General features: G+C 38.0%; 3 protein-coding genes across 5 annotated transcripts; 2 read left to right on the top strand and 1 right to left on the bottom strand.

Annotated features, from left to right (window-relative positions):
• The first annotated feature begins 90 nt into the window (after positions 1-90).
• On the top strand, positions 91-3,486 carry LOC117233167 (protein arginine N-methyltransferase 5). 3 transcript variants are annotated; one of them, XM_033493204.1, is made up of 12 exons: positions 91-201; positions 653-773; positions 846-964; positions 1,034-1,257; positions 1,325-1,507; positions 1,589-1,798; positions 1,884-2,092; positions 2,237-2,359; positions 2,433-2,608; positions 2,702-2,905; positions 2,978-3,159; positions 3,225-3,486. In XM_033493204.1, the coding sequence occupies exons 2-12, from the start codon at positions 685-687 to the stop codon at positions 3,375-3,377; spliced, it is 1,872 nt and encodes a 623-aa protein (XP_033349095.1). In that variant the 5' UTR covers positions 91-201; positions 653-684; the 3' UTR covers positions 3,378-3,486. The 3 variants fall into 3 exon arrangements, with proteins under 3 accessions (XP_033349095.1, XP_033349092.1, XP_033349093.1); XM_033493201.1 differs by lacking the exon at positions 91-201 and adding an exon at positions 385-506; XM_033493202.1 differs by lacking the exon at positions 91-201 and having other exon boundaries at positions 513-773.
• Positions 3,487-4,349: 863 nt separating this feature from the next.
• On the top strand, positions 4,350-6,282 carry LOC117233162 (glycine cleavage system H protein, mitochondrial). Its single transcript, XM_033493191.1, has 3 exons — positions 4,350-4,774; positions 5,190-5,333; positions 5,424-6,282. Exons 1-3 carry the CDS (start codon positions 4,630-4,632, stop codon positions 5,651-5,653), a joined length of 519 nt encoding a protein of 172 aa, XP_033349082.1. The 5' UTR covers positions 4,350-4,629; the 3' UTR covers positions 5,654-6,282.
• Positions 6,283-6,491: 209 nt separating this feature from the next.
• LOC117233159 (nuclear hormone receptor FTZ-F1) lies at positions 6,492-26,140 on the bottom strand. Its single transcript, XM_033493189.1, is given in 6 exon segments — positions 6,492-9,242; positions 9,340-9,440; positions 9,553-9,811; positions 11,227-11,909; positions 23,881-24,603; positions 24,606-26,140. Coding segments are annotated over 6 exon segments (2,493 nt in total). The 5' UTR covers positions 25,186-26,140; the 3' UTR covers positions 6,492-9,095.
• Between the last annotated feature and the right edge of the window lie 221 nt (positions 26,141-26,361).

The raw sequence follows: 26,361 nt of genomic DNA, 5'->3' as shown, positions 1-26,361 counted from the left end.
TTCTGATTGGTTGACACTGTAATGTAATAAATACATACAAAAAATTAAAAGTTTTATTTCCTTTCATTTATGTAATATGTGATATAAAGAAGAAAAAAATCTTTATATACTATGATATGAAAAATGTATCCCATTTTATATTTGATATTATGAAAATAAACTATAATAGTTAATTTCTATGTAACAACTGATTTTAAGCAGGTATAAATATTTTCCCTTTTTGTAAATTCAAATGTAAAATTGTTAAAGCAAATTAACTAATTTTTATGTATTTGAGTCGTGGAATTATATATATTTTATTTTTTCTTATTAAGTATTTTTATTCAAAACCAATATATGTTTATATTTATGTCTTTAATGACAATATATGTTTTCAATATTTTTTACTAACAGCACTTATAGGCAACAGTGTTACACGTGCAATTGGCGTGTAGGCAATATTGCAATTTTCTTATTGTTTGTAACATTTATACATTATTGACAAACCACTGATCGATATTATTGAGGTATTTGTGCTTTAGTACAGTTATATAAAAAAATTATATGTATCACACAGTAAACTTTTTGTTAAATAATACCGATAATAGCCGGTGTTTGTAAAGTAAAATTATGATGTTCCCTAAATCTTGCTTTATATTTATAATACTTTTAGGAATCAACTTTAACGTTTAATGGTAAAACATAATGTCAAATCAAAGACCAATTTCTTGTGGTCTTGACTTTTGTGCAGTACCAGATTTGAGTAATTGTCTTTTTACGGCACATGCATCAAAGTAAGTAACAAATTATAATGTATATTTTATCGTTCACCTTTATATCGTTATTGTTATTGACTTTACTTACAGATATGAGTTTATATGCGCTCCACTTGTCCATCCATTGTTTAAAAGAGAATTTATTTCTGGAAAGGCAAAAGATCGTGCTGGACCATTTACCAGGCCAGACATAGTTTTATGCAGTTCTGGTAAGGGCAATCAGTACTGAAGAACTCAAGCAACAAAATATTATTAAAATATTATTACTTATTTTATAGATTGGAATACTTTAGTTATTGGTAAATTATCACCACATATTAAAGTTGATTCAAAAAATCCTAGCTTAAGGAAAAACAGCGAAGAAGCTTTAAAGCAAGAATTAGCTTTAGCAAGTCATTTAGGTCTTATAGGAGTTACTTTTAAATTGACAAAAGGAATAAAAGAAAATGCAAATCTTAGCCGCATTATTTGTGATAGAGTTTCAAGCATGTACAGTTTACAGGTATACTGATTAACAAAATAAATTTATCATATGCTTGTAAACTAAAGTTGTCTTAATATCATTATAGGTTTGGGTTCAAGTTCCAATGGAAAATCCAATCAAACAAGCTTCTTCTTACAGAGAAGAAGATTGCGGGGGTATAGTAGAAAGTCCATGGGAATGGTGGAATGCCTTCAGAATAGTTTGTGATTATAATAAATATGTAGGTGTTGCATTAATTGTTAGCCATGATCTTCCTGATCAAAAAGAGGTATCTCAAAAATTGTTGTTTTCTACGTATTTCATTAGTAACATGAAAATTCAAATGTAATAAAGGTGATTTAATTTTAAGATTGATAGGTGGCTAGGAGAACCAGTTAAGTGTTTGATCTTTCCAACAACATTATTTATCACAAACAAAAAAGGATATCCTGTACTCAGTAAAGCACACCAGACATTAGTGAAAAAGTTTGCCATGCTAGAAGTACAATTTATACTTACAGGGCAAAATCGATATCAAAGTATTACTTATTATCATAACTATTTGGAGTACTTATGGAAGGTAGAATTTTATATATATTTAGTTTCAATTTTTTAATAATAATTTGGTTCAAATATTTCTATTTAATTATAACAATTTCGTACAGGATCGTGCATCAGATGGACCAGTTGAAAGATATGCTCGTGGTTATGAAGATTATCTGCAATGTCCTTTACAACCACTTATGGATAATCTTGAATCTCAAACATATGAAGTGTTTGAGAAGGATCCTGTTAAATATACACAATATCAAACTGCTATTTATCAAGCAATTAATATGATTGTGCAGACAATAGAAGACAAAAATAAGAAAATGTACTAAAATACAAAAATAATTATAACTATTGACAAAACAATACCATCTATTCACAAAATCCGCAATCACTTAGTTGTCAATTCAATAATTATAAAAATGTATTACCATTGCTCAAAAATGTAAAATTTTATTTTAATTTTTAGAGTAATAATGGTAGTTGGAGCTGGAAGAGGACCACTTGTTTGTGCATCTTTAAATGCAGCAGAAAAAGCAAATCACCCAGTAAAAGTATATGCTGTGGAAAAAAATCCTAATGCAGTATTGACGTAAGATTTAATAATTGTAAACTTTCTTGTGCATTATGTAGAGATATATCTTTTTAATTTATTATGCATATAGTTTACAAGCACTAGAAAAAGATTTGTGGGAGGGCAAGGTAACAGTAGTATCTTGTGATATGAGAGAATGGAACTCCCCTGAAAATGCTGATATTATGGTGTCAGAGTTACTTGGTTCATTTGGTGATAATGAACTTTCTCCAGAGTGTTTGGATGGCATTCAGCGATTTTTAAAACGTACATCATTTTATTATATTACAAATATTATTAATGAAATATTTCAACTTTCGTACTTATTTTTATAAATCATTTAATACTGTCTATCATCAGCTAATGGTATATGTATACCATCTTCGTACACATCATATATTGCGCCCGTGCAGTCGTCTAAATTGTACAATGAAGTAAGACAATACGGAGAAAAAGACAAACACTCTTTAGCGCACTTCGAGAATTCATATGTAGTTCATCTACAAAATAAATATGACATTGCAAAACCGCAACCATTATTTACTTTTAAACATCCAAATTACGGTTAGTAAATCAGCAATATTTATACACTGCTATTACATGATATATGTCTTTTAAGTGTTATTACATTTTCAGCACCTTTTATTGATAATTCAAGATATGAAACAAGGGTATTTAAAGTACGTCAAAATTCTGTATTACATGGCTTCTCTGGATATTTTGATACTATTCTATTCAACAATATCACACTAAGCACAAAACCTAGTACACATAGTCCTGGAATGTTCAGTTGGTTTCCTATCTTTTTCCCAATTAGGGTAAGATAAATTTATATTATTGTATTTTAAAAGAACGTAACATAAAATACAATTTATTGTTATAGGAACCAGTACAATTAAAAGCTGGGGACGAAATAGTTGTCCATTTTTGGCGTCAGTGTAATTCTAAGAAGGTGTGGTATGAATGGTGTATTAGCGAGCCATTTCCAGGACCTATCCATAATCCTGGTGGTCGTTCTTATACTATGGGTTTATGAGTTAATGTTTATTTTCGTGACTCATTTATTTAAAAAGAAATCTCTAATATTATAAAATATCTTTCATCAATAAAACTGTAGCAAATATTCTGTTACACATTTTTTCTAATAAAAGTGATTCATTATACAACTTCTTGAATAGATTATTGGTTCTAATAAACAGAAAATATTCTTTTAATTTTGTAGAATAAATTCTTGATATATATATATATAAAATATTTCGAAATTAGTATAGATATATCGAATGTTCATGCTTATTAAAGAATTGGATATATACATTTACATTTTAAAAAACATCTATCTAACATTAAGTGATATATTAATATAATTTTGTCATAAATGATATAAAATAGAGATAATTTAATAAATGTCTTAGATTAGTGTTTAACGTTTTTGTTTGTGGATTATTCATATCCAATACGGAGGTCACCGATATTGCACAAGTTTGATAACATAAATTACAAGTTATCTGCCGAGCGTGTTTCTAATGACCTTTTAACCTCACGTGATCACACACAGAATTTCAATAATATTACGTTTTGTCTAGAGCTATAAAAAGATTTTTACTTTCAAGTTAAAAAAGTAGATCTTGTTTTTGTTATCAAAATTAAGAAATTGGAACATTACTCTTTCAAGAAAATACATATTAATACTATATACTTACTTTCACATACTTTCTATAAATTTTAATCCAATTTTTTACTGAAATCATATGATGCGATTAGAAATTAATTAAAAATATTTTTCAAATAATTTATAATAATTAAGCTTTTATTTATAACAGTTAATTTATTAAGCCTTTGTTATACAAATCATAGTAACAACGAATATTTAGAATCATTATTTATTTTTATTTATATTATTTATGAAGACATGTAATTAATAATTATAATAAATAATGTGATTATTTATTATAATTTAAAATATTTATATACATATATAAGTATTTATTGAGTATATAGTATACATATGTAAGTGTACAATATTTATATGTATATTTGATTGGCAATAGTTTGAATTATGATGATGAAATATATTATACACGATAAGAATCATCGATAATCTAAGAACACATGCTACATAGAAATATATTAATTCGTTCAAATCCCGCGTTTCATTCATATTAAACTCTGCCGACATTGGGGAAATATTACAAAATTAGTTCAGAACGTAACGGTCTACAGACTGCACGATACGTGTTTTATAGGTTAAAATTATCTGATTGTTTTAAAACTAAAAAATATAACTAAACATGGCAAAAGTAGTTGCACAAATGGCAAAATATACCGCGAGAACATTTTTACGTACTTCGAGAGAAAATTTATTTAACTTTCCTACTCCGAAAGTGTCATTATATGTTTCACGTTCCATCGTTACTACTCGTTGCTTAAATGCCGGTAAGTTTAAAATGTATATTAAAAACACAAAGTAAAAAAAATTATATATTTATAATAATATTCTTAGAAACAAGATCTTAATGCTGGCAGTATATTTATTGGTTATTAATTATCAATAATCTAAAGAAGAATATTGCATCACGCAAACATATCTAATGCATTTAAAAAGAATTGCCATTCATGTACATATTTTTGTTGTTTATAATATTTAAAAGCTTAATTGTTTAGGAAAATTGGTTTATGAAATGTAGTTGAATAAAATAAAATAAATATTTTTTAGTTTATAGTAAAGTTTATTTTTTAGTAAATATTTTTTTAGTTTATAAATATGATGTATCTAAAATACTGTCTTTTTATTAAACAAGATTAATGGATATTTTTTTTTATATTTAAAAATTATAAATAAAATTTTTAGAAAGATTTTATACGGAAAAACATGAGTGGATAACAATTGATGGTAACATAGGCATAGTTGGAATATCCAATTATGCACAAGAAGCACTGGGTGATGTTGTTTATGCTCAGCTTCCAGATGTTGGTTCTGAAATAGAGAAAGAAGGTTAGAACGTTTGTATTTTAGATGTCTCTCTTAAAATAAAAATTGAACTCTATTATATTTTCTACTTGATAAAAATGAATTCCTTTACAGTTGAATGTGGAGCTTTAGAGTCAGTGAAAGCTGCTTCTGATTTATATAGTCCTGTCAGTGGGAAAGTAATAGCAAAAAATGAAGAAGTTGAAAAAACACCCAGTTTAATAAATACCTCTTGTTACGAAAAAGGATGGTTATTCAAAATAGAATTAAGTAAATCTGATGATCTAAAAAGTCTAATGAATGAGGAAGCGTACAATGAATATTTAAAGTCTGATCCATCATAAACATATTATGTTTCTGACATGTATAAAATTAGTTGATAATAACTTAACTTTTGTTATTTTTAATTGTGTCATTAGTGAAAAAGAAATGTGAATATTTTTATTTATTTTAAACCTTGTAATAATCATGCATGATCAAATATATGTATGAATATCATATTATTAGCAAAATAAGTATAGTTTATAATTGATTGTTTAATCAAATAGGAAGGCATTGCCTTCAAGAACACAAATTTATAAATTGTGCAATTATAATAAAGTGTTATAAACTAATATATTGTATCTTTGCAAACGTAAAACAATAAATTGTAAACATTATTTTGTATATAATAAAGATTAGGTAGTATTTTTAATGAAATAAATGTGGTGTATTATGTAAACATTGCAAATTAAGAATATGAAGCTATGTGCAGTAGTTAGCTGATGTCTTTATTAACCACTGTGCATTTTCTTATCTTGTTACCATATTTGTACAAAGCAAACAAATGTTTTAATATACATGTTATTAGGTATACGAATGACACCATTGTTACAAATTATAATAAACTTTGTGTTGTACATAAACGCATTTAAATTATAATAACTTGTATGTATAAAGAAACAATTGAATGTTTTGGAATACTATTTGTAAATTTTTGAAAATTGTCTGCTTAATAATTTACATAGTACCATCCTTTACCCTCCTGTTGAAAACTATCTTACGTCTCGTGGTCAATGCATGTATTTTTACAATAACAGCAAAGACAGGAGTGCAATAAGGGAAATATTATCATATAATAGGAGTTCAATTAGTATAATATATAAAAATAGCGCTGTCAATCCTAAAAGGAACAGTTATCAGTTAATAATAAAGATATATTTACAATCAATCATTTTTTTTCTACATAATTTACAATTGCCAACTCCTAATGGCAGTGTCAACAACGCATAATAGTTCATCATTTAATGTTAATTCCAATTATTTATTGGATCAAAAAATCACATCGATATTAAATTAGATTGTTTGCCAATTATAATTGGTAACTGTACATATTTAACACAATGCTTATAACACCACTATTATATTTCCTAATTACAATTATTAATAAACACTTTATAACAGAATCGAGCGGACGATTAAATAGGATGGACACATACAAAGATCATCGATTTGGGGACAATATTTAGAAGAGACAATTTTCATTTTTTTGAGACAGTTGTGTTTGCGATTTTTGTAAGTTGTTCCAAAATTATCAGACCGACACGTTCTACAAGAACTCTTGAAGACAGATGAATGTACAATAAATAAAATATTATTTGATTTTACCCAAACAGCAACACAAGATTAAACATGACTTTAGAGACTTCGTTGATAATTTTTAAATTTTGACTGGAATATATCGTACACATATCATAAGGAAGTATAATCTAATTTGGAATAAATATAATAATAACTAAAATAGTTAACATGGAAATATAACGGGTACAATACTTGAATGGAACTTTTATATTCTGTCGATACGCATATTACAGAAGTCGTAGATTTTAAATCTACGTAGGTAACATTCATACATTCCATTTAATTTGCTATCTGGGTGTCTATTCTGAGGTATGTGGTTTACTAAAAATGTAAAAATGTAAGACTTAATACAGTTATGAAGAGGTAGACATTTATATGCGAGTTAAATAAAGGCAATCCGTTTTGAAAGTATTATTTAAAGAGCCAATAATAATGCAAGCTAGTTTTTTTTCGATCGATCAATTAAAAGAACCAGGCGATTTGAAAATTTGGGAACATGTCAATATATATTTTGCATTTATATCGAAGATTTCAAAAATTTTTCCATGGACACAAATCTTTACTCACACGATAAGTACATGCAAGCTTCTGAAAATATATATTCTTATGTATATATATTCTTTCATGGTAGTAATACTCGCAGCTACTCCTCCTGATTTGATTCAACACTCGATTCTTAATCTAATGTGGCATCGAGTTTTCTTTTTACATACATCAATAAATCGTTTAAATCTATATTTAATATCTTATATCGAAGTCGGTGGAAAAGTGAAAGTAGTAAAATAGCATTTTTCCCAGGTACTTCTTTGATAGAGGATATAAACAGTAGGAGTTGCAAAGGGTGGTACTACCAGCCTACCAGTACGAGCAAAGATTTCTGTTCCTGTTGCCACACTTGAGCCTCGAATCTAGCACGTGTAATTACCGATGGCTTAGATACCACAGGCGTCGAAAAGACAACCTTCACAGCACTGAAAAGTTTCTGACTATTGACTAAACAATAATAATCTATTAGTGAAAAATTACTACGTTCGATCGCTATCTTAACATTCAGTAAATATTTATCTATTTAACAACTGCGATAAGACAATATTGATCTTATATACTTAATATTAATCGCTAGATAATGTAGGACCACATAAACCTTGCTCCAATGATTCTTTTATTTCTTAAAACAGAATCTTTATTATGATACAATATACAATAATAAAATATCGCAATTTGTGGTTATTCTTTTTCCGCCACCTATTTGAAAAATAATAAAAGAGAAATACATGAATAAAACTCTAAAATTAGTGAAGACATTAAGTAGCTAATGATTTTTTCTCAGTAAGCAACAGAAATATATTTATTTCATTAAACTATACACAAAATATTATAATTACATATTTAACATGATTCATACTTTACAACGTAATTGGAATGTGTTAACTAGTATTTACAATGTAGTAGCCCTGCTGTGTGCAAGTGTGACAAAATGCAGATTTTTCATAGGAAGTTCTAAGGATGCCCAGGTGGCCGTGCGACATATATGTATATATGTATATATAAGTATATCACATGAAATTTTACTGTCGTTCAAGTATGCCCATTGAATCCCTTGCAGAAGCACAATTGACTGGAGAGTCGACAATTTCTTTCGTTCGTTACTATTAGGATTATCTTTTTGTTAAAATGAGAGCAAGGCTTCAGTGGTATATGCTTAAAAATAATCGCTTCTAGTATTAGAAAAATAGCTTTACTTATTTAGACAAAAGTTGCCTGCCCTTTGACCAATATTTTGTTAACCACCCTTTGTACTGTTTTCAAGGCATCTTGCTTACTGTTTCCCTGCGCTTGTACCCATCAACAGGGGTAATAATTCTCCATGGATACATCTCTAAAACTTCAACATCAAATATAGAAAATATATGTCATTATGTTTATATATTTAGATACACTTTATAATACATATATTATGTATATATGTAAAGTATGTACGTCTATACTTGATTTGTTTGCCTAGGTATCTTTTGAACCAGACCCCCGAACTTGGTCCAATACCTAAGCAGCATTAGCTCTTAATAGGTACTTGAGGTCCACTCTGACAATAAGGGGCTCTATCTTGATTTTTTAGATATAGCAATAGACTAATTCATGGCAAAAGTGCCAAACGAATCTATCGTTTCATTTTCTTTTAGCATGAAGCATTTCCATGAGAAGAGTTTGAGTTGGTGCTCCACCGCTACAATGCTTCTGATAAAGGTGATCTTCTCCCCTGCTCGCTACCACATGGATTCCAGGTAATACTGCTAGCAGCTTGTTAAATTTATCCTGTTTGTATAAAATCTCATATATATCGAATCGTTCACTAAGTTATCAGAAATTAGAAAAAAGAAAACCTACGTACATATATATGAGATAAACATACCGGTATAGAAGGATAACATGTCAACGTGTAATCCAAAAGAGCTTGTTGGACTTGTTCGTGTCCATCTTGTACATGTTTCTTGTTAACTAACCCACGGACTTCTGCATATTTAAATAAAATTGATGCATCACAATGATTTTTGTCTAATAATAATATAATCTCATAGCGAGACATGTAAATATAAGACAAATCTAGAGAAAAAAGAAAGCGTACCATGATTGAGCAGCATCAAGAATTTCATGCATATATAGTCTGAAAGATCAAATTTGAGTTCCTGAAGTTTGGACGACAAATCATTGAAAAGGTCTGCCAAAGAAGGAACTCCAAGTAGGCCGAGGCAAAGGAGATCAAACTTTTGGCCATTATGAAGCGTAGTCTCATCAGGTAGATTATTGTGTAACCTTTGATGAAGATGGTCGAGCACCAACATATCCGACCAGGAGTGCTGTAGCAACTTCATTTGGTCATCAACCTGCCCAAAAGAACGTAAATTGTAAAAATATATATAAAATTTTGTCAGATTGAAATGTAAAAATTGTGCTAAATTTTTTAATAAGACGACTTGTAACATATATATCAAATGAATTTAATCGAGACATTGAAATTTTGAATAAAAATAATTCAAAGAAATAATTAAAACTCGAAAATTTGAATTTTGAAATATAAAATTGAAAAATAGTATAACAAAAGCTAGAATTATTTATAAAAGGAAAATTATATGTTAATTTTTAAGAAATATTATTTAATAAGCGACAAAATCTTTATATTCGTGCTCCATATTGTTCGTAAAATACAAAAGCATGGCTTGAGACTTGAGATATCGATGAAACGATGACAGAACATTTTACAGATTTCCAAAGACAAACACAACAAAAAGTATATAATCGGTTAAGTAAACGGTTTATAATTAACATGGGCCTGCTTTAGGGCAACCGCCATAACCCAGAAACGTATCTTGTTATGACCTAGATATGAGGCGATGCTTGAAATCATTCAGTGATTGTGCAATGCTGTTGGTTACCTCACATCCCCGCTCATACTACCAACAGGCCAGCGAGGAGTTATTTATCGGTAAGAACTAACTTCTCTTGAAAAAGATTCTCGACGACGGTTAAAACCGTGAAATTTTTATATCTCCTATAATAGACGCTTAATATACGCTTGTTTATCGTAAAATTACAAACTGATCTAATTTCCACGAAAAGATATACGATATTTCAATAATTTGTAGATAGAAGTTGAAAGTGAATTTACGTATACCGATCAATAGAAGATTCGCTCTAACGCATTGTTCTACATTATGTTGGAGGACAAACAGTTCATATAATTGAAGTTCATACAGCTAATAGAAGTTTACTAATTCTCCTCGTCATATTTCTTACTGAAATAAGCGGAGGTAGATGTTTTCATATAAACGAATTCAATCGGTTACTTAACAAGTTAATCGCATACTAACGAAAATTTTCATAGAAAAAATAAATATAAATGAAGTTCGGATGAACGAAGTTCTACATCTATATATTCTTCCTATAAGCCAATGACGTTTCGATAAATTCAAGTCAACTTACACAGCGTTATATATACACGTTAAATAAGTATATTTAACCCTCCATAGGTAAACTAGGTCATTCATATCCAAGCTTAATTTTTCGCTATTCTAAACTTGCAAAGTATCTAAAAAAAAAAATTCTAGGATACCTATCGGAATATTTTTACTACGTTTTATACGTTATACACCGTCGTTAAATCGAATACCTGAAACTTTGTTCAGTAAAAAATAAAAAATCAAAGGAAGCAGAGATATGAGAGATCGAAATTTCTCTTGGATCCTAAACGAGCCAATTTGCCTAGTTGAGAGGGATTAAAGTCAACATCATTGGCACCAACCTTGAGATCCTTGAAGAATACCGAATTCCTTGCCCAGTCCACTTGCGAGAACAGATTCTGATCGAGCACTTTGCACATTAATTCGAACAAGTCCACTTCACACTGATTGTACGTTTGATTTTGTAACAGTCCAAAAAGGGATGCCTGCCACTCGCGATCATCGACCGTTTGAACGAAGTCTCTTATCATCGGACTAGTTTTCAACGTGGCGGTAGAGGGTGCGGAACCAGCGGCCCCGTGAGTGGACTGTTCGCCGAAGTTGAAGGCCTTCGGGCTAGGGGTGGTGGAATTGGCAGCCCATAGCTTGCTATCCAGGCCAGGGTTGAGGTTGTGCAGGTGATTACCGCCAGAAATGTTTGGCTGGGAGGACGGTGCGATCAGTTGATGCTGACCAGCTCCGCTGCCAGCTTGTGTCGTGACCAGACCAGCGGCCACGGCTGCGGGGGATGGACTCGAATCTGGAGAAGACGTTAGACTCGAGACCTGAGGTATTTGTATTTCCTGTTTAATATGCAGGAAAGGCGTTACGGCGGAGGAATAGTTCGATGGGTCACCGAGGCTGCCGCGTATCGTTTGCAGTGCCAGCTGCCGTTGTCTCATCATTTGTAGCTTCCGCGCTCGGTCTCTCTTGTACATAGGTCCAAATTTATTCCTACCACCTCTCATTCGGTCCGCCCGCACGGCTACAACAGAATCAAACGTACAAAATATTGAAACAACAGGATCAGTTCTTCGGCTTTGGTCTGATACATCTGAAACACGAATCCAACGGTTACTCGGGCTTTGCTGGATGATCGAACGAAATGATTTTGTTAGTCTTTGCATGTTATGTTACGTGACTTAACAATTTTGCGTCGTTCTTAATGATGTCTGAGAAAATGATCGTTGAGGCGACATTTGACGATCAAAGCTTCGGTTTCAGCGACAAATCTATCCGAAAGACGAGTCGAACTTTAGCTTTTTAGTTGAACCCAACGATCTTGTTCATTTTTCCAGCTTCCAAATAATTCTGTACGATTTTGAACAATTTTCCATGGCTGAGAAACGATAATTGAATTTGAAATTTGTTCTAGTAATTAAGCGTAGTCGTCGCCAATGTTCGAGTTTAAAGAAGCACCACGTTCCAGAAGGAGACGAGATTTAATCTTAGCCAAACGGGACAAAGCGTAAACCACTTGCGACTATCCTTGTTCTACGACTAGCGACACGTCCACTTGCTGCTTGTAAACGAGTAGCTACGTGTACGACATGGATCTCCACCTACGAAAGCTGCAGGTGTTATTTGGCACGTTAAACCTGTCATTATTGAGAGCGAACGTTAAGACTTGCCAGCGTCGATTATTTATTGTCTGTCATTAACTTCAAGGGACGACCTGTTGACATTCTTCTTTTACAACACTGCCAATGTAAATACTTCTTCGATATTTATGGGTAAGGATATCGAGATAATAAAAATTCCCTAACACGTAACGAGAAACGAAATATCGAAAGATTTTAGTACAAAGCGGCCTCTTTCGTGCGACCCAGTTGGATGTTTACGCTCGAAACTAAGTATTACTGCATCTCCGAGTTAAGATTCACATTGTAAACAACAGATTCCCAGATGTGTAGTCTCGGGGCAGGAAGTGGCCCAGCAGAGGAACTCGATATGGATCCCCCCTGGCAGCGAGGGATTAAAATGTGCCTTGGTGAGTCTGCCGCATTAAAGTACCAGTGTTTCCTTAGCCAGTAAACGTGATATGAATTCGCATCTACTTAACAAAAAAAAAAAAAAAAAAAAGTAAGAAGAAGAAAAAGAAAAAAGGAAAAGAAAGAAAAGAAACGGATCTTTATCCTAAGATCAATTCAAAATTCGATTTCCCCGTTTCTAAATTGAAACTTTCGAAAGGCGAATTAAAAAGGAAAATGTCGAGACAGAAAGCCAAAAGGATAATGGAATAAAATGAAAGAAGTCACAAGACTAATAATAATGTGGAAAGAAAAAAGAACAGTCTCGCGCCATAAAAGGTGGCCGGTTCATCCATGTGCATCGCGACGGAGAAGTTGATGGCGGTGTGGCAACGTATCCCCGAGAAGAGGTCGTGTGCCCGATGACGATCATCCGCGATCCTCAGGGTCACGGTGCTATCGAGGGAGGATTTCGTGCAGCTTTAACGATTTATAGGGCGGACACGCGGCTAAATCGGCGGCGTTGCCTATTTTCGTACGAGGTGTTTGCTATCCGTCGTCGCATGAAAACACCAGCGAACACGAACAAGCGAACGAGCGAGCGAGTAAGCGAGCAAGCGCGGTGCGCGCTCGTTGAAAGTGAAAGGAGGTTGAATCGCTTGCCCGTCCACTTCTGCCTCTGAGCCGGCCTGCCGAGGGAGGAGGGCCACCCCTCTGCCCCCACCTCCTCGCACACATATATTCATACACATACACATAGACAGGAACCGTGTCGAATACCGTCCGACACCCCGCCACCTCCTAACTCTACTTATTCCCTTCCCTCGACCCTACTACTCTCTTACCCCTCTCTGAACACCTCTCGCCTCCCGTCGATCCACATTGCCGCCTCCGCCACCCTGTGTGCGCGCGACCGCTTACGCCTCCTCTCTTTTTCTCTTCTTTCTTTCGTCTCTCGTTCTCACCGATTCCCTTTGCCTCCTCCTTCTCCTCTTCCTCCTTCTCCTTTTTCGCTACTTCTGACTGCTTGCGTTTCTTTCTCTTTTCTCCTCTCGTACGAAATCGCCACCTTTTCTCGCCTTTCCTCCGTCGATTCCCTGCCTTTTTCGAATATACTCCCGTTCCTGTTCTTTCCTGGCGCTCCTCGTCTCCCTGAAAACTCCGCATAACGCGGCCACGCACTGTCGCGGCGTCCGAACATCTGCGACTACGATTGCAACCGTGTCACAGTCTATAACTTTGTATATGTAAAATTCGCACGCACACACAGTCACACGCGCGCACACACACACACATACATATATAATACAATATATACATGAAATACAATATTAAAATATAATGAACATATACATATATATATATTTGAATATTTTCGTTTCGCGCAATTTAGAAACTTTTAGTACGGAGCTATACGACTGGAACGAAGAAGGACATCCGTTAATTGCCTTCCCGTCAGGAGCAATTATTCTCGATAACTATTGGCCGGAAAGATAATTCCAGCATGGAGGACTGAGAGGTAGAATATCACGGCAGAGCAACGATGGATTCGCCGCCGTAAACTTGACACTCGGCTGCGAGCATTCGTTTCCCGAACTTTTCTGCCGTCAGTGCTCCGACGAATACGTACTATGCAAAGCGAGCGTCATCCATCATCCAAGGATTACGCGAACGTACTCGCGCGAGCACGCCTCCTCGTCTTTTCTGCTCCTATCCGCGACACTCTCTTTTCTCTCTTTCTCCAACATACGTGACCGACTCGCCGAGAATTCAGACAATAGCCGAGAGAGCAAGCCAATAACGAAAGTTGCTAAACTTGACTTTCAGGTTGTTGCTTTCGGCCACTTGTTCTCGATTGCTCGCTTAATGCTACGCAACGCCGCCATCGGCTATCTCGCTGACTTATTTAACACGTGTAAAAAGCTACCTCGCTGCGTGCCTCCTTTTTCGATCCTTCGTTTACGATCCTTCGTACACGCGTTTCCCCCTCTTATTCCATATTCCATCTCGCTTCAGTTTCTTTTCTTCGTCATATTCTTCTGTTTACACCGTTCGTTATTTCGTATTTCTTATATGCAAGAGTCCCATTCTTCTGAAACGAAAAGATAGATTGGATTACGATCTTTCGTGCATTTCGTTTCCTCGCCCTCTTTCACCCTGTCTTGTATATTCATTGTAACGAAGAACTCGAGGAGACTGGAAGGGTCCAAAGATCGGCGTAGATCACGGTTAAACTTGACTCTCGGTTCAGCAAGGTTTCTTTTCTCTCTCCTTATTGCCATCCTACGTTTACGATCATTCTGCCGTGGTCTTTCTTCTCCCGTGGTTTCACCGTGCGTCGTAGGTGTTACACGCTGTCAGACGTACATCTTTCTACCTTTAATTTGACGCCAGGTGCATCGTGCGCTTGGAAATCGTCCTGCCTTGTGTATGTGATGTAAATACTTCTGCTGCAACGAAACTCGCGTTCAACGCGAAGACTATCCGGTCGATAAATCCATCTTAAAAACTTCATTCGTCTTCGGATTGCCTTCAACGATATCGACGTTCGTTTAATCACATCATTCACGTAGAAATCAAAAGCGTAGAGGTTGAATTTCATTGAATTAGTTATACATGTCGTAGAATTCTAATTTTGATTAATTCTCATATTAAAGCATATGATTATTTAACGCACAATTATTTAACTGTTATCTTTCTCCATCGCGTCCGATATCTTTTAGTGCTCGCAAAGGAATTTAATTCCCGACTGTTACGGTAAAACGAGAACGTCTTATCTTTCCGATGGAGGTGAATACCTACCAATGAAAGAAATTAAATTTCAATTGTAAGTTGTAATTAAGCATCTCGATCTAATTAAAGATAATCAATTGTACGATTAAAGAGATACAACGTCATACGTTTGTTATTTATCTTACTCAAAAACTAACACGTCTTACCACCAACGATGTTATAATTGCAATTATAATTACTACAATTTCTATCTTACGATCGTAACTCGATCTGTGGTACATTAAAACGATAACGTCGAGCAACTAAAAATCTTGTACAGTGGTCTACGTAGTACATTTGTAAGTAAATACAATTGGAGATACGAGTACGAATGGAAAACTTGCAGCCAGTCGGAAACACTTACGACGCGCAAAGACACACTCGTACACTCGTGACTGGTTAACAATGTGTTAAAACTCGAGACTCTTTCACCCCGGAAACTCCGTGGAAATGATCTATCGTCTAACTTCCGACCACGTGTCACACGCGTTTCCTGTGTTTTTGTTAAACAAGCGAAGCGTGAACAACGTGAACGGAGAGATTCAACAGTTTCTGTCGCCCGGGATGGTGTCCACCGAGTGGGTGGCGGAGTTTCGCGTGGGCAGAGGACATTAGCGTATCGATATATACGGCTCGATTTGATCGGGCTCGATCGTCAAATATACATGCCAGACAGCGACACTGATGATATTTACGAGTCGAATTCCGGGGTACCCAGCGGGTTGGAACCCGCGGAAACGTGGAATCAAACCGGAGGAACAGTGTACCTCGGTGAAGTAGCAACCGGAAGTTTGAACAGGACGCGCGGAATTGCGTCGTTGTGGCGTCGAGTTTCGTGGCTGCTCTTGACTCCATTACGCGAACGAAATTATCGATAAATTACAGCGATCAGCGACGCTGGGATATAGACTTTTACGATGTAAAACGATAATATCATTAAGAATCTTGCTTGTCTATTTTCATCGATAGAAATTCTACGAGAAAAACATAGTAAAGAACAGGATTGATTACCGATAAATCAGACTAGCGGAGTAAGAAGGCTATTGAGAATTTCAGATTTCCCGGAATTTCATCTAACCCCTGTGAAAATTGTGCGAAAGGATCATGAATCGCGATACTCGTGACACGAATAAACCGAGACGATTCGATTTATGAGAGAGAATTTCTGACTCTTGGGTTGCGCAGGGATGTGGCAAGACGAGAGTCGCCGTGTTACCAAAGCGGCATATAAATGCGTTAAATACACCTCAGGACGATTTTCCATCGATCGTCAATGGCTGGAGAAACTGTGTCACGATCCTCGTGATTTGACAGAGCACGCGATCGCCGAGCGTATATCTACCGGAAAAGTTTCATTTTGTCGAGTTTAATGTGGATTTAATATAGTCTCGCGAAGGAAACGCATTCTACTTAACAATAGCGCGATACGGTATTCTCTTTTATCTTTTCCTTTTTTTTTTCCAGAATCAACATAGATATCGACGTATTTTGCATAAGAAGCGGTTACGTTATGAAAATATGACAGGATTATTTACAATTGAAGGTACGAAACGTGAAGCGTGGAAAACGTGTGAAACGTGCATAATAAATCGCCTTGAAGCGTACGAGCGTTCTAAAACAAGAAGCAAAATAAACTTGTTAAGAAAATGTATACCAGGAAATTTTTATTTTATTAAGTAGTCGATCTCCTGTCGTAAATAAACTAAAATATATGCGCTGTACACGTCAACGAAGATAAATATAATTACCTACATGTTTTTCCGTTTACTAATACACTTTATCAGTAGGTAGCACGTATCTATGATAAAAAGCTTCAAATATGCTTAGCGGGTTGACCTTTTCTCCTGCGCGGAACAATTGCGAGCAATTATAGTAACAACGGTAAGTGCGGACCGCGTTACGATAGCGTTTCAATAAAAACATACATTCGTAATTGAAATCGATATTTCCATCGGCGGTTCTCCGTACTTTTCTCCTGTTTATAATGAATCTGCGACAGAGTGGTCCGCGTGCATGACAGAGATCCACGTGCAATGAGGCCCGTGCAGGCCATTGAAAGAATGCAACCCACGTCCGGTTCGCAAGGTCCGCCACGACGATAAGCGTAGTAGACGCAAGAGCGCCGAACCCGAGAGCGCGTATGTCGAAAAGAAAGGGAAACCCACTTGGTGAATCTGGTCCACGGGTCCAGTGACGTCAGACCCTCCCCATAGAAATTAATGTGCGACCACGTGACCACCGTCGCCCACGGTTGGACCAATCGCGCGAGAGAAGTTCCCCCGTGACGCAGCCGACGCGACGCGCCCGACCGTTGCGTTAGTGAAGTCATCCGCGCATTGCGAAACAACATAAAACAAAATGAAAAAATTGTAGAAAACGACGAAATCTTCGGTCAGGAAACCCTTTCGGATTTCTAGCCGAACAAAGAATCATAATTAAACTACATATTTATGCAAATTCATATTTTTGCAAAGATATAGAAAGGAATAGAACCTAAGCAGAAGTTCGTGTTACCTATTAAAAAACTATTACAACGCGTGTTAAACTTTTTGTATTTTATATATGCCTTTGTATATTATGCGTATTTTGTGTATTTTTGCACTTTCAAATTTCCCACAAATGCATACAAATCCGCAGTCTAATCATGATCTTCCAACTTCTACGAAAGACAAGCTAGCGAAAGACAGGTGCTAGATACATGCATACGAAGCGTTCTGTTTTACCAAGCGACGATACTAACTCCCTGTCGCAACGAAACTTCGAAGATATTTCGTGCGACGATAATTGCAGTAATACCTGATAATCGACTGGCAGGCTCCAAGCATTAGATTTTAGTGCTCCACTAACTGCGCGCCTGAACACTTAATCATTATAGGAACAGGTTAATATTGATGGTTCGATAATCGACCGTGTTACCGACGGTCGTAGCCGAAGCTTTTCAGGTATTCAAATATTACTCGTATCGCGGCAACGATGACGTACATAGATCGTACGCTGCGACGCGATTGCGTATCGGTGCTTAATGTATGTATATGTATGGATACAGGATACGAATTTGGACGCGCGCTGGAAGGAATGAGAAAGAAAGAGAAGGAGTCACGAGACGAGAAAGAAATAAAAGCTTCGGCGAAAAGAAGACGGTGAGGCTCCACTCAACGAGGGATTACACAATCCCCGCCTCAACCTAACCTTTCTCCCCCACCTCTGTAATGCGCGCGCGCGCGAATGACGAAGGTAGGAGTCGAGCAAGCGAGCAAGGCAGCCCAGGCAGGTAAGCAAACAGGCAAGGCAGACAGGCAGGCAGGCAGGCAGGCAACTAGCAGGCAGGCAACTAGCAGGCAGGCGGCCAGATATACAACTTTCTTGCAACATAATACAATAATTATGAAATTTATGAGTTTCTAAACAGAGGCGCATGCCACGATTTCCGCTGTCCTATCTGCTTTTCCAGGCTCCGTATATAATACGTATATTTACAAACGCCGAATTCTTAAACGTCCAGAAAGCTGTTTTTCAGCGATTTTGACTGCGCCACTGATCGACCGGTGACCGCTCTCACTTTTACAACGGGACACTGGGACGGGGCATGTCCCGGAATCGACAGGGACCAAATCGAACGTTCAGAGTACCCTGTGTTCGGCCATTAAATACAAACCTGCTCCACGTGGCGGACAGATGTAAAAAATGCGCCGGTTTTTCGCAGTCGTAAATGGCATATTCCTTCGTTATTACTTTTAATGCTATCCCTTTGACGAATTACTGCCACGAAATTATCCGCGTCTTACAACGTCTGTTTCGCTTCAGAATACTTCAACGCTTTTGTTAATTTCTCGTTCGTAATTCTTTCTTTCTATGTTGCAGACACGCTGCTTGCAGTAGGATATTCTCGCTGGTTCTTTAATTAGTTATATTTTACGCTACCCCATTGTAAGACTGTACTATAGTAATTAGAGTACTTAGAGCGTCTTTACATAATTCGAACGTAATATGATTAAGAAAGCTGATAAGAATGGTATCGTGGATTATCTCTCGAGGGAGCCTACATCCACCAGGAAAATAGAGTTTCGTCGAGGCATCGAAGCAGAAAAGCACGAAGCATCGCTTCAGCTCGCGCGAACAGTCATCGCCTATCTCGATTGCAAAATGCGAAAGAATTATGAGTGTATACCTATACACGATTAACAGCGCGATCCGAGCGAGCGTTTAACGGCAATAAACCGAACCTTTCTTCCGAACAATCGGTTAGTTAAGAAATTTTAATGTTACGTAAATTAAGCGGGAAATTGATAAATAAGTTCGTCGGTAATGAAACTTCGGTTCCAAGGGGCACCGCTAAATCGGCGGTCTTTTTTATATTAAGTAATACCGTTAAGTAATATTTAAGTGGCACACAAATGGCGTATCGTTTTTCGTGACTAATGAACACATACAGATGTAGGCCCGTGTGTGTCATAACCACGGAACGTGGAACTTTCGACGTCGAAAGCGACCCACGAATCTTTCCGACTCTAATTTCACCGTTGTCGCCGGTGAAAATATATTTCGACCGTCTAATAGAAATTTGTCCGGTCACCGAAAGGCTTTCTCCTGATTGTATCGTGCAGACGCAAAACAAGCTCCGAACGTCCTACCTCAAATTTCTAGATTCCATTTGCGCAACACTACCGGTTCGCCTTTGGCCATAGATGAACGTGCGCGCGCACATTGCCGCTCCTCCACGTGACAAATCTGCCTTTGTCCAAAACGAAAACTCACTGACATCGGTGGTATACCGAATTTTTTGTCAAGAATGACGCTAATGAAGAAAACGAAAGGCGAGTAAGAAGTTAGTTCTCTAAGAGAGCCACATTGAGGAAACTTTTTATATCGGCCACGCCAGATGCCTAAAACTACTAGAGCGCCATAATACACGCTATCCATCCCCTTAACGTAGCCATCTAGAGAACGTAATTATGATTAATTGTAATTATGATGGAAAAATTCTGTGTCTCTTCCAAGATAGAAAGGTAGAGTAGTTCCTTTAACGAAATTATTGTACGAGTAAGAAAGATGACAATTTCTAACTTTACGGTGTGATTGTTACAGATATACCAGGTTCTATATCATTGAGAGGCGATTACAATTATTATTCCATACGAAGGAGGCAATTAGAAATCCAAAATTGGATGGAAAATAAAGAAATTAATTACGATAGAATATCGTTCGTGGAACGAATAACGCGAGCCTTGAGAAATAAACGTCGCTATATTTTTAGAAGTCATTAAGTGCGCGTTTAATGAAAAAAAGGGAGAAATCCAAGTGTATGTGTATTGTCGAGTTAATGTTGCATAAGTTATTTCGATTTTTTTGTGTCATTAATGTTCTTCGAATGTTACCTCAATTATTTGACTGATTATCCAATTACGTAACCTTACGTCTGCATTTCCGGAGTATCGTCAATTTTCAACAACTTTCGCTGTAAATCTTTCTAGCGAATACGGAATTACGATACACGAACCATATTTGACGATAAAAATGTTTACATTTCAGGAAGAAGTTGTTCGACTAAGATCTTACGAACGAACGTTCTTCTTTTTTCTTTTTGTTGAAATCAGACGAAAGCCTGAGACAGTTTGCCGTCTGGGTAAAATTGGATAACGCTTCGAGTTCGAATGGGACAGTCAAATTATTCGCAGCTGCGAAAATTAAGACTCCAGTGTCAATATTTGATCGCGTCTGTACACATATGGTGGCACGTTCGAAAGTGAAATTAAAAACCCAACGAACGTTTCGACCATTGTCGGTGGCCTGTCTCTGTTCGACAACGGTACGACAACTACAGCCAGCTGAGCCTTGTTTTAAAAGGTAAGACAGATTCATTTATCATTAAAGGGTAAAGCGTGGAGTAACTGACAGTCGTCGTACATCAAAGAGCTTCTTGCCATTCGGCCGACATAAAGCTTTCTTCTTGGCAGGATTCTCTGCTAATTTGCCTAATTACAATGCCAGGTAAACACGAAGAATTTAAGTTAGAAATTTAAATGCATTTGCAAGTTTTATGGGATGAGCGTGACCTCGTTCGTTACCAGAGTCTTACAGTCTCGTGAAATAAATGTGGATGCTCTGCTAGATGAGTTCACGGCTTACAGAAGAGAGTATGATTTTCAATCAGCTTTAAAGCAGTTCCGAAGTAACGTTCATTACGTTTGAACGAGGCGTGTTCTCGTATTCACGGACCACTGCAAAACGGCAGGTTTGTTGCAGAACTGTGACAGGTGTTATCGCACGATTACCGCCTATTTAACCGGTGTTTTCATCCGATGTCGACGCGCTCTTCCTTCCTCGGAGGTATTCCCATTTTTTCCACATAAATGTGTCGAAATTTGACAACGAACGACGTATATCGGAACGTAAAACAACAGTTTATACTTTAACGCTTAAACAGAAATGCATAAACTATGTGGTAAGAAGCACCGAGATGACAGTAATAGCGGTGACAACAACCGCGAAACTTTTCTTGCCGATCGTATACAGCAAGCGTTACGAAACGATCGTCGAATTAACGTCAAGAAGCATTGTCAAGTGCACGTTCGACAATTAATGGTTGGACAATCGGTAAAACGCCAACTTTCGATAGCAATTAAAACAAATATGTATATACGTTTCGATATTTCGAAGATAGTTGGGAGATCGGCTCGTGCCACGAGAAGAAATCGGTTCTACCTAATCGGTATAAAATTTATACGTAGAAGTAGGTTTTTACATTTCTGAATAGCGTGCAAGTAAGAAACTGCTTCCTTTCGTAAACGCTCGCAAGCACACTGGAAACTTTCCGCATTAAGCAATCCGCGTTGCCGCTGTAGGAACGCCGTGGAAAACGGCGTGCAAAGGCGGCAATTGCGACAGAGCCTGTTTCGAGATTCGCTTAATCGTTGGGCCTTGAGGGCCTAGACCCAGTTACTCGAATTGCATTAGACGCTTCGTTCGAATCGTCCTCCCATTTAACTGTTGCCAAAGTGCGAAAAAGATTTTCTAAGACCGGTGGCGCCAGCCACGGCGATTGCGGTTTTGCGAATATATAACCTCGACTTTCGCGTAAAATCTGCATAATTCACGGATGGAAAGCGGATCAAAAGCTAATCGCGAAAAAGTAACGCGATACATTTAGAAAACCGGCGGCAACTATGTTGCGAATTCTTTTTGTTGCGTACATGCAAAAACGGTTTGCCTAATCGGCTGTTCGAAATGGACGTGGATCGTGTGATATCGGTGTAATTAAAATTAATGATGGAACACGGTCGCGTGAATGATATCGACGTTGAAACGAAGAAGAAAGTGTTGATCAAAATAGAAGCGTTAGAGCGTCGAAAGAATTTGCGAAGGAAGACAACGGTATCGGTTGAGCGCTTCACGCGCTGTGTAATAAGGTTAAGTTCGTAGGAGCGTAATACGAAAAGGCTCGAAGGCGAACGTATTCTGCCGAAGTTTGCCGAAAGGAATCGTGCGGTACCGAAGCGCCAATCGCTGTACACGCGTTCGCGCGCAAACCGCTTTTGACGTTCCGCAGGATGTACGTAAAGATATTGAATAAGAGATAACGCAAAAGTTGATAAGAATGCGGTAATATTAACGCACCGGTGATATCGTGAAAGTTACGCTAAACATCCGTAACTCGTAACAAAGCGGTGAAAGTAATTAGATCACAGCAGATTTCAATGGGGACGATAAACAACGCTTGCGGTATTAAATAAATGTACACATTTATACCGTCGATGTTTCGACAGAATTATTAGGCAATTTTTAGCAACGATATGATATGAAAAAATATAAATGGCACCTGTTTTATTAAGATCTTTGTTTTCTAGTAACGTCGACGTTAATATTTTTCACCGAAAACCTGTTATACGCGCAGACGCAATAGCATGCGTGTCTCACGATTACGTTGCATAACTGAACATCGAAATCTACTCGGTCGCATATACGCGTGCGCTTTCGTTCTTTTACCTTCTGCATAAAAATCGCGACGATACCCGCATGCAACGCTTTCACATCCAAAAAATGAGTACCCATATTGTCGGACAAAACGAAGGCACGTTCCGTGGATCCATCGCGAGGGATTATCGAGAAACTATACGCGTGCATATGTATTTTTGCAAAGCGTAACGAAATGAAAAAGCGTAATAAATGGTAGATAGCCTTGGTATAATGATGCCACAATTCAACAAAAAAACTCACCCTCAAGCTTCATGCCGACTTCGAGGCACTTCTGAAAACGACAGTAGGGACACCGCTTCCGTTGTGTTTTGTCGATGTGACAGGACCTCTCGGCGACGCACGTGTAGACCTTCTTGTTTTGGACGGTGCGCTTGAAGAAACCCTTGCAGGATTCGCAGGTGAGTAGCCCGTAATGGTATCCGGAGACCTTGTCGCCGCAGACCGGACAGAGCTCTTCAATGATGATGTCCTTGGTGTCGGGGAATTCGGACGGACACGGTATCGAGCCGGTCACGACACCAACCCCGACCTGGCCCAACCCAGGATGACAGATGGTACCAGTTGGTAATGAATAGGTGGTAGTTGGTATCGCGACATTGCCGCTTACCGTAGCGGATCCGCCGCCATTTCCGCCGCTACCAGCCGCGCTACTACCGCTACCTCCGCCGCCAGCAGCTGCATTCCCTGCGGTGGGCCCACTGCCGCCAGCGGCACCCGCACCACCGCCTCCACCCGCTCCTCCGCCGCCTCCGGGACCGGCGGCACCGCCACCACCGTAACTGCTACCACCGCTACTCTCAAGGGATGTCGACGTACCGCAACCACCACCTCCACCGCCATTCGCCGCGCCATTGTTGCCTCCACTGCCGCTGCCAGTGCCGCTTCCGGCTCCTGTTGGCGAGAACAGACACGTGTACACCTTCTTGTTGCCGCAAGATCCGATCTCTAACGCAGATGATGCTTGCCGCCGCCGCCGCCGCCACAGCTACCGCTTCCACCGTTGTTACCACCGTTGCTACCGTTTCCGCCACTTCCGCCGCCTCCACCACCGCCTCCACCACCACCACCTCCGCCCCCACCTCCCCCACCTCCAGTCGGCGAGAACAAGCACGTGTATACTTTTTTACTACTGCACGGTGAGTTGTTACGTTTGAAAAAACCTTTACACGACTCGCACGTCAGCAAACCGTACTGATAACCGGACATTTTGTCGCCACACATGGGACATCGTTCTTCGAGAGCGGTGGAATCGAAGAACGCGGCATCGAAACCCGAGATACCACCCTGCGAGTGCGACTGACTGTGTACCGGCAACTGTTGCTGTTGTTGCGGTTGTTGCGACTGTGATTGATGACACATCGTCGTCGGTGGACTTTGAGCGCAGTTCCCATACGGTGACGAACCGTACTGCGGTTGCTGCTGTTGTGGTTGTTGCTGCTGTTGACCAGCCCCGGCCGCACCTTGGGGACTACCCTGTGGGCTTAGATGAAACGGCGACATATTCAGGGATATCAAGCCCGAATGCTGCTCCATCTCCAATAACATATCACCCTTGCGCAAGTGCTGCACGGAGGAACGTGCTTGTGGCGTATCGGCTCATATATGAATTGCCTGTGAATTTTCCTAGTTCTAGCCACCGTGATGAATATCACAATTATTTCTTTTTTTTTTTTTTTTCTTTCTTCTCTTCCTTTTTCTTTTATTTCTTTTTCGCGGCTGGTGTGTATGCGACAGAACAACGGCGGTTTATCGGTTTATTGGTTAGGCTGCCCCCTTTAAGTTTCGAAGCGGTAACGGTGTACGTCGTGCAAGGTCGTGGTACTCTCGTATGCTACGGTACCAACGACTGTGTACGATGTTGTCGGTAAAAATGACGATACAACGACAAGCACAACGACGATGACGACAACGATGAAGTGGAAAGCATAAGCCCGAAAGAAAACACACTATATTCCCTTGGCACGTACAATATCGATCACCAGTCACGTTTTTCTACGGCACACGTTCATAAAGAAAACCATCGCGCACCACCGAAGAAAGTAAATCCTGTTTCGGTCGTGCGTACTACGTCCGAACCATCGTAAAAAATGTGACGAAACGTGGGTCTGTGTGTGTTGCGTGAAAAAGAAAAAATTCTCAGCTGTCACTGTTGCATTCGTGTTACTCGCGAAACAACAAAACCACTGTAACGTCCCTTTTTTCTATCCTTTTTCTATCCTTTGGCAGCGTGGTCACTGATAAATCCAGCTTTTACAACGAGACACGAAACAACAGCAAGCACACATGAGGTTTAAACTGACCGTGGAAGTCGCGAGACGGGGGATGATCGTATCGACTAGGATCACAGTGCGAGCAGGACAATCGAATCGTTGTTTCACCGGGCACGCGAATCGCCGGTAGCGTTACCGAGTGATCGCACATGCGCAGATGCGAGATCAAGTTTTGATCGCGGCGTTTTGACACAAAATAATCGACGCGGACGTAATTGGATAAATAAGCCGGCTATCAGGAGAACACGCACACACTGCAATCCAACTGAATACCCGTAACGTGCGAAAAGTCGAAAAAATATACAACGGTGTCTAAAGTTCGGAACAAGTAGACACACACAAACAGAGAGAGCGAGAGTAAGAAAGGGAAAGAACGTTTGGAGTTCCCGTATCGTGCGACTTGACAGCGCGGCTATCTGCGTACGACTAGTTGTCTTCTCGCCTCGTTGCT

This window comes from Bombus vosnesenskii, unplaced genomic scaffold, assembly GCF_011952255.1.
Source record: "Bombus vosnesenskii isolate JDL3184/JDL3185 unplaced genomic scaffold, Bvos_JDL3184-5_v1.1 scf7180000013295, whole genome shotgun sequence".
NCBI classification, from domain to species: Eukaryota; Metazoa; Arthropoda; class Insecta; order Hymenoptera; family Apidae; genus Bombus; species Bombus vosnesenskii.
The sequence above is the reverse complement of the archived record's forward strand: the minus strand, read 5'-3'. Positions and strand labels throughout refer to the sequence as shown.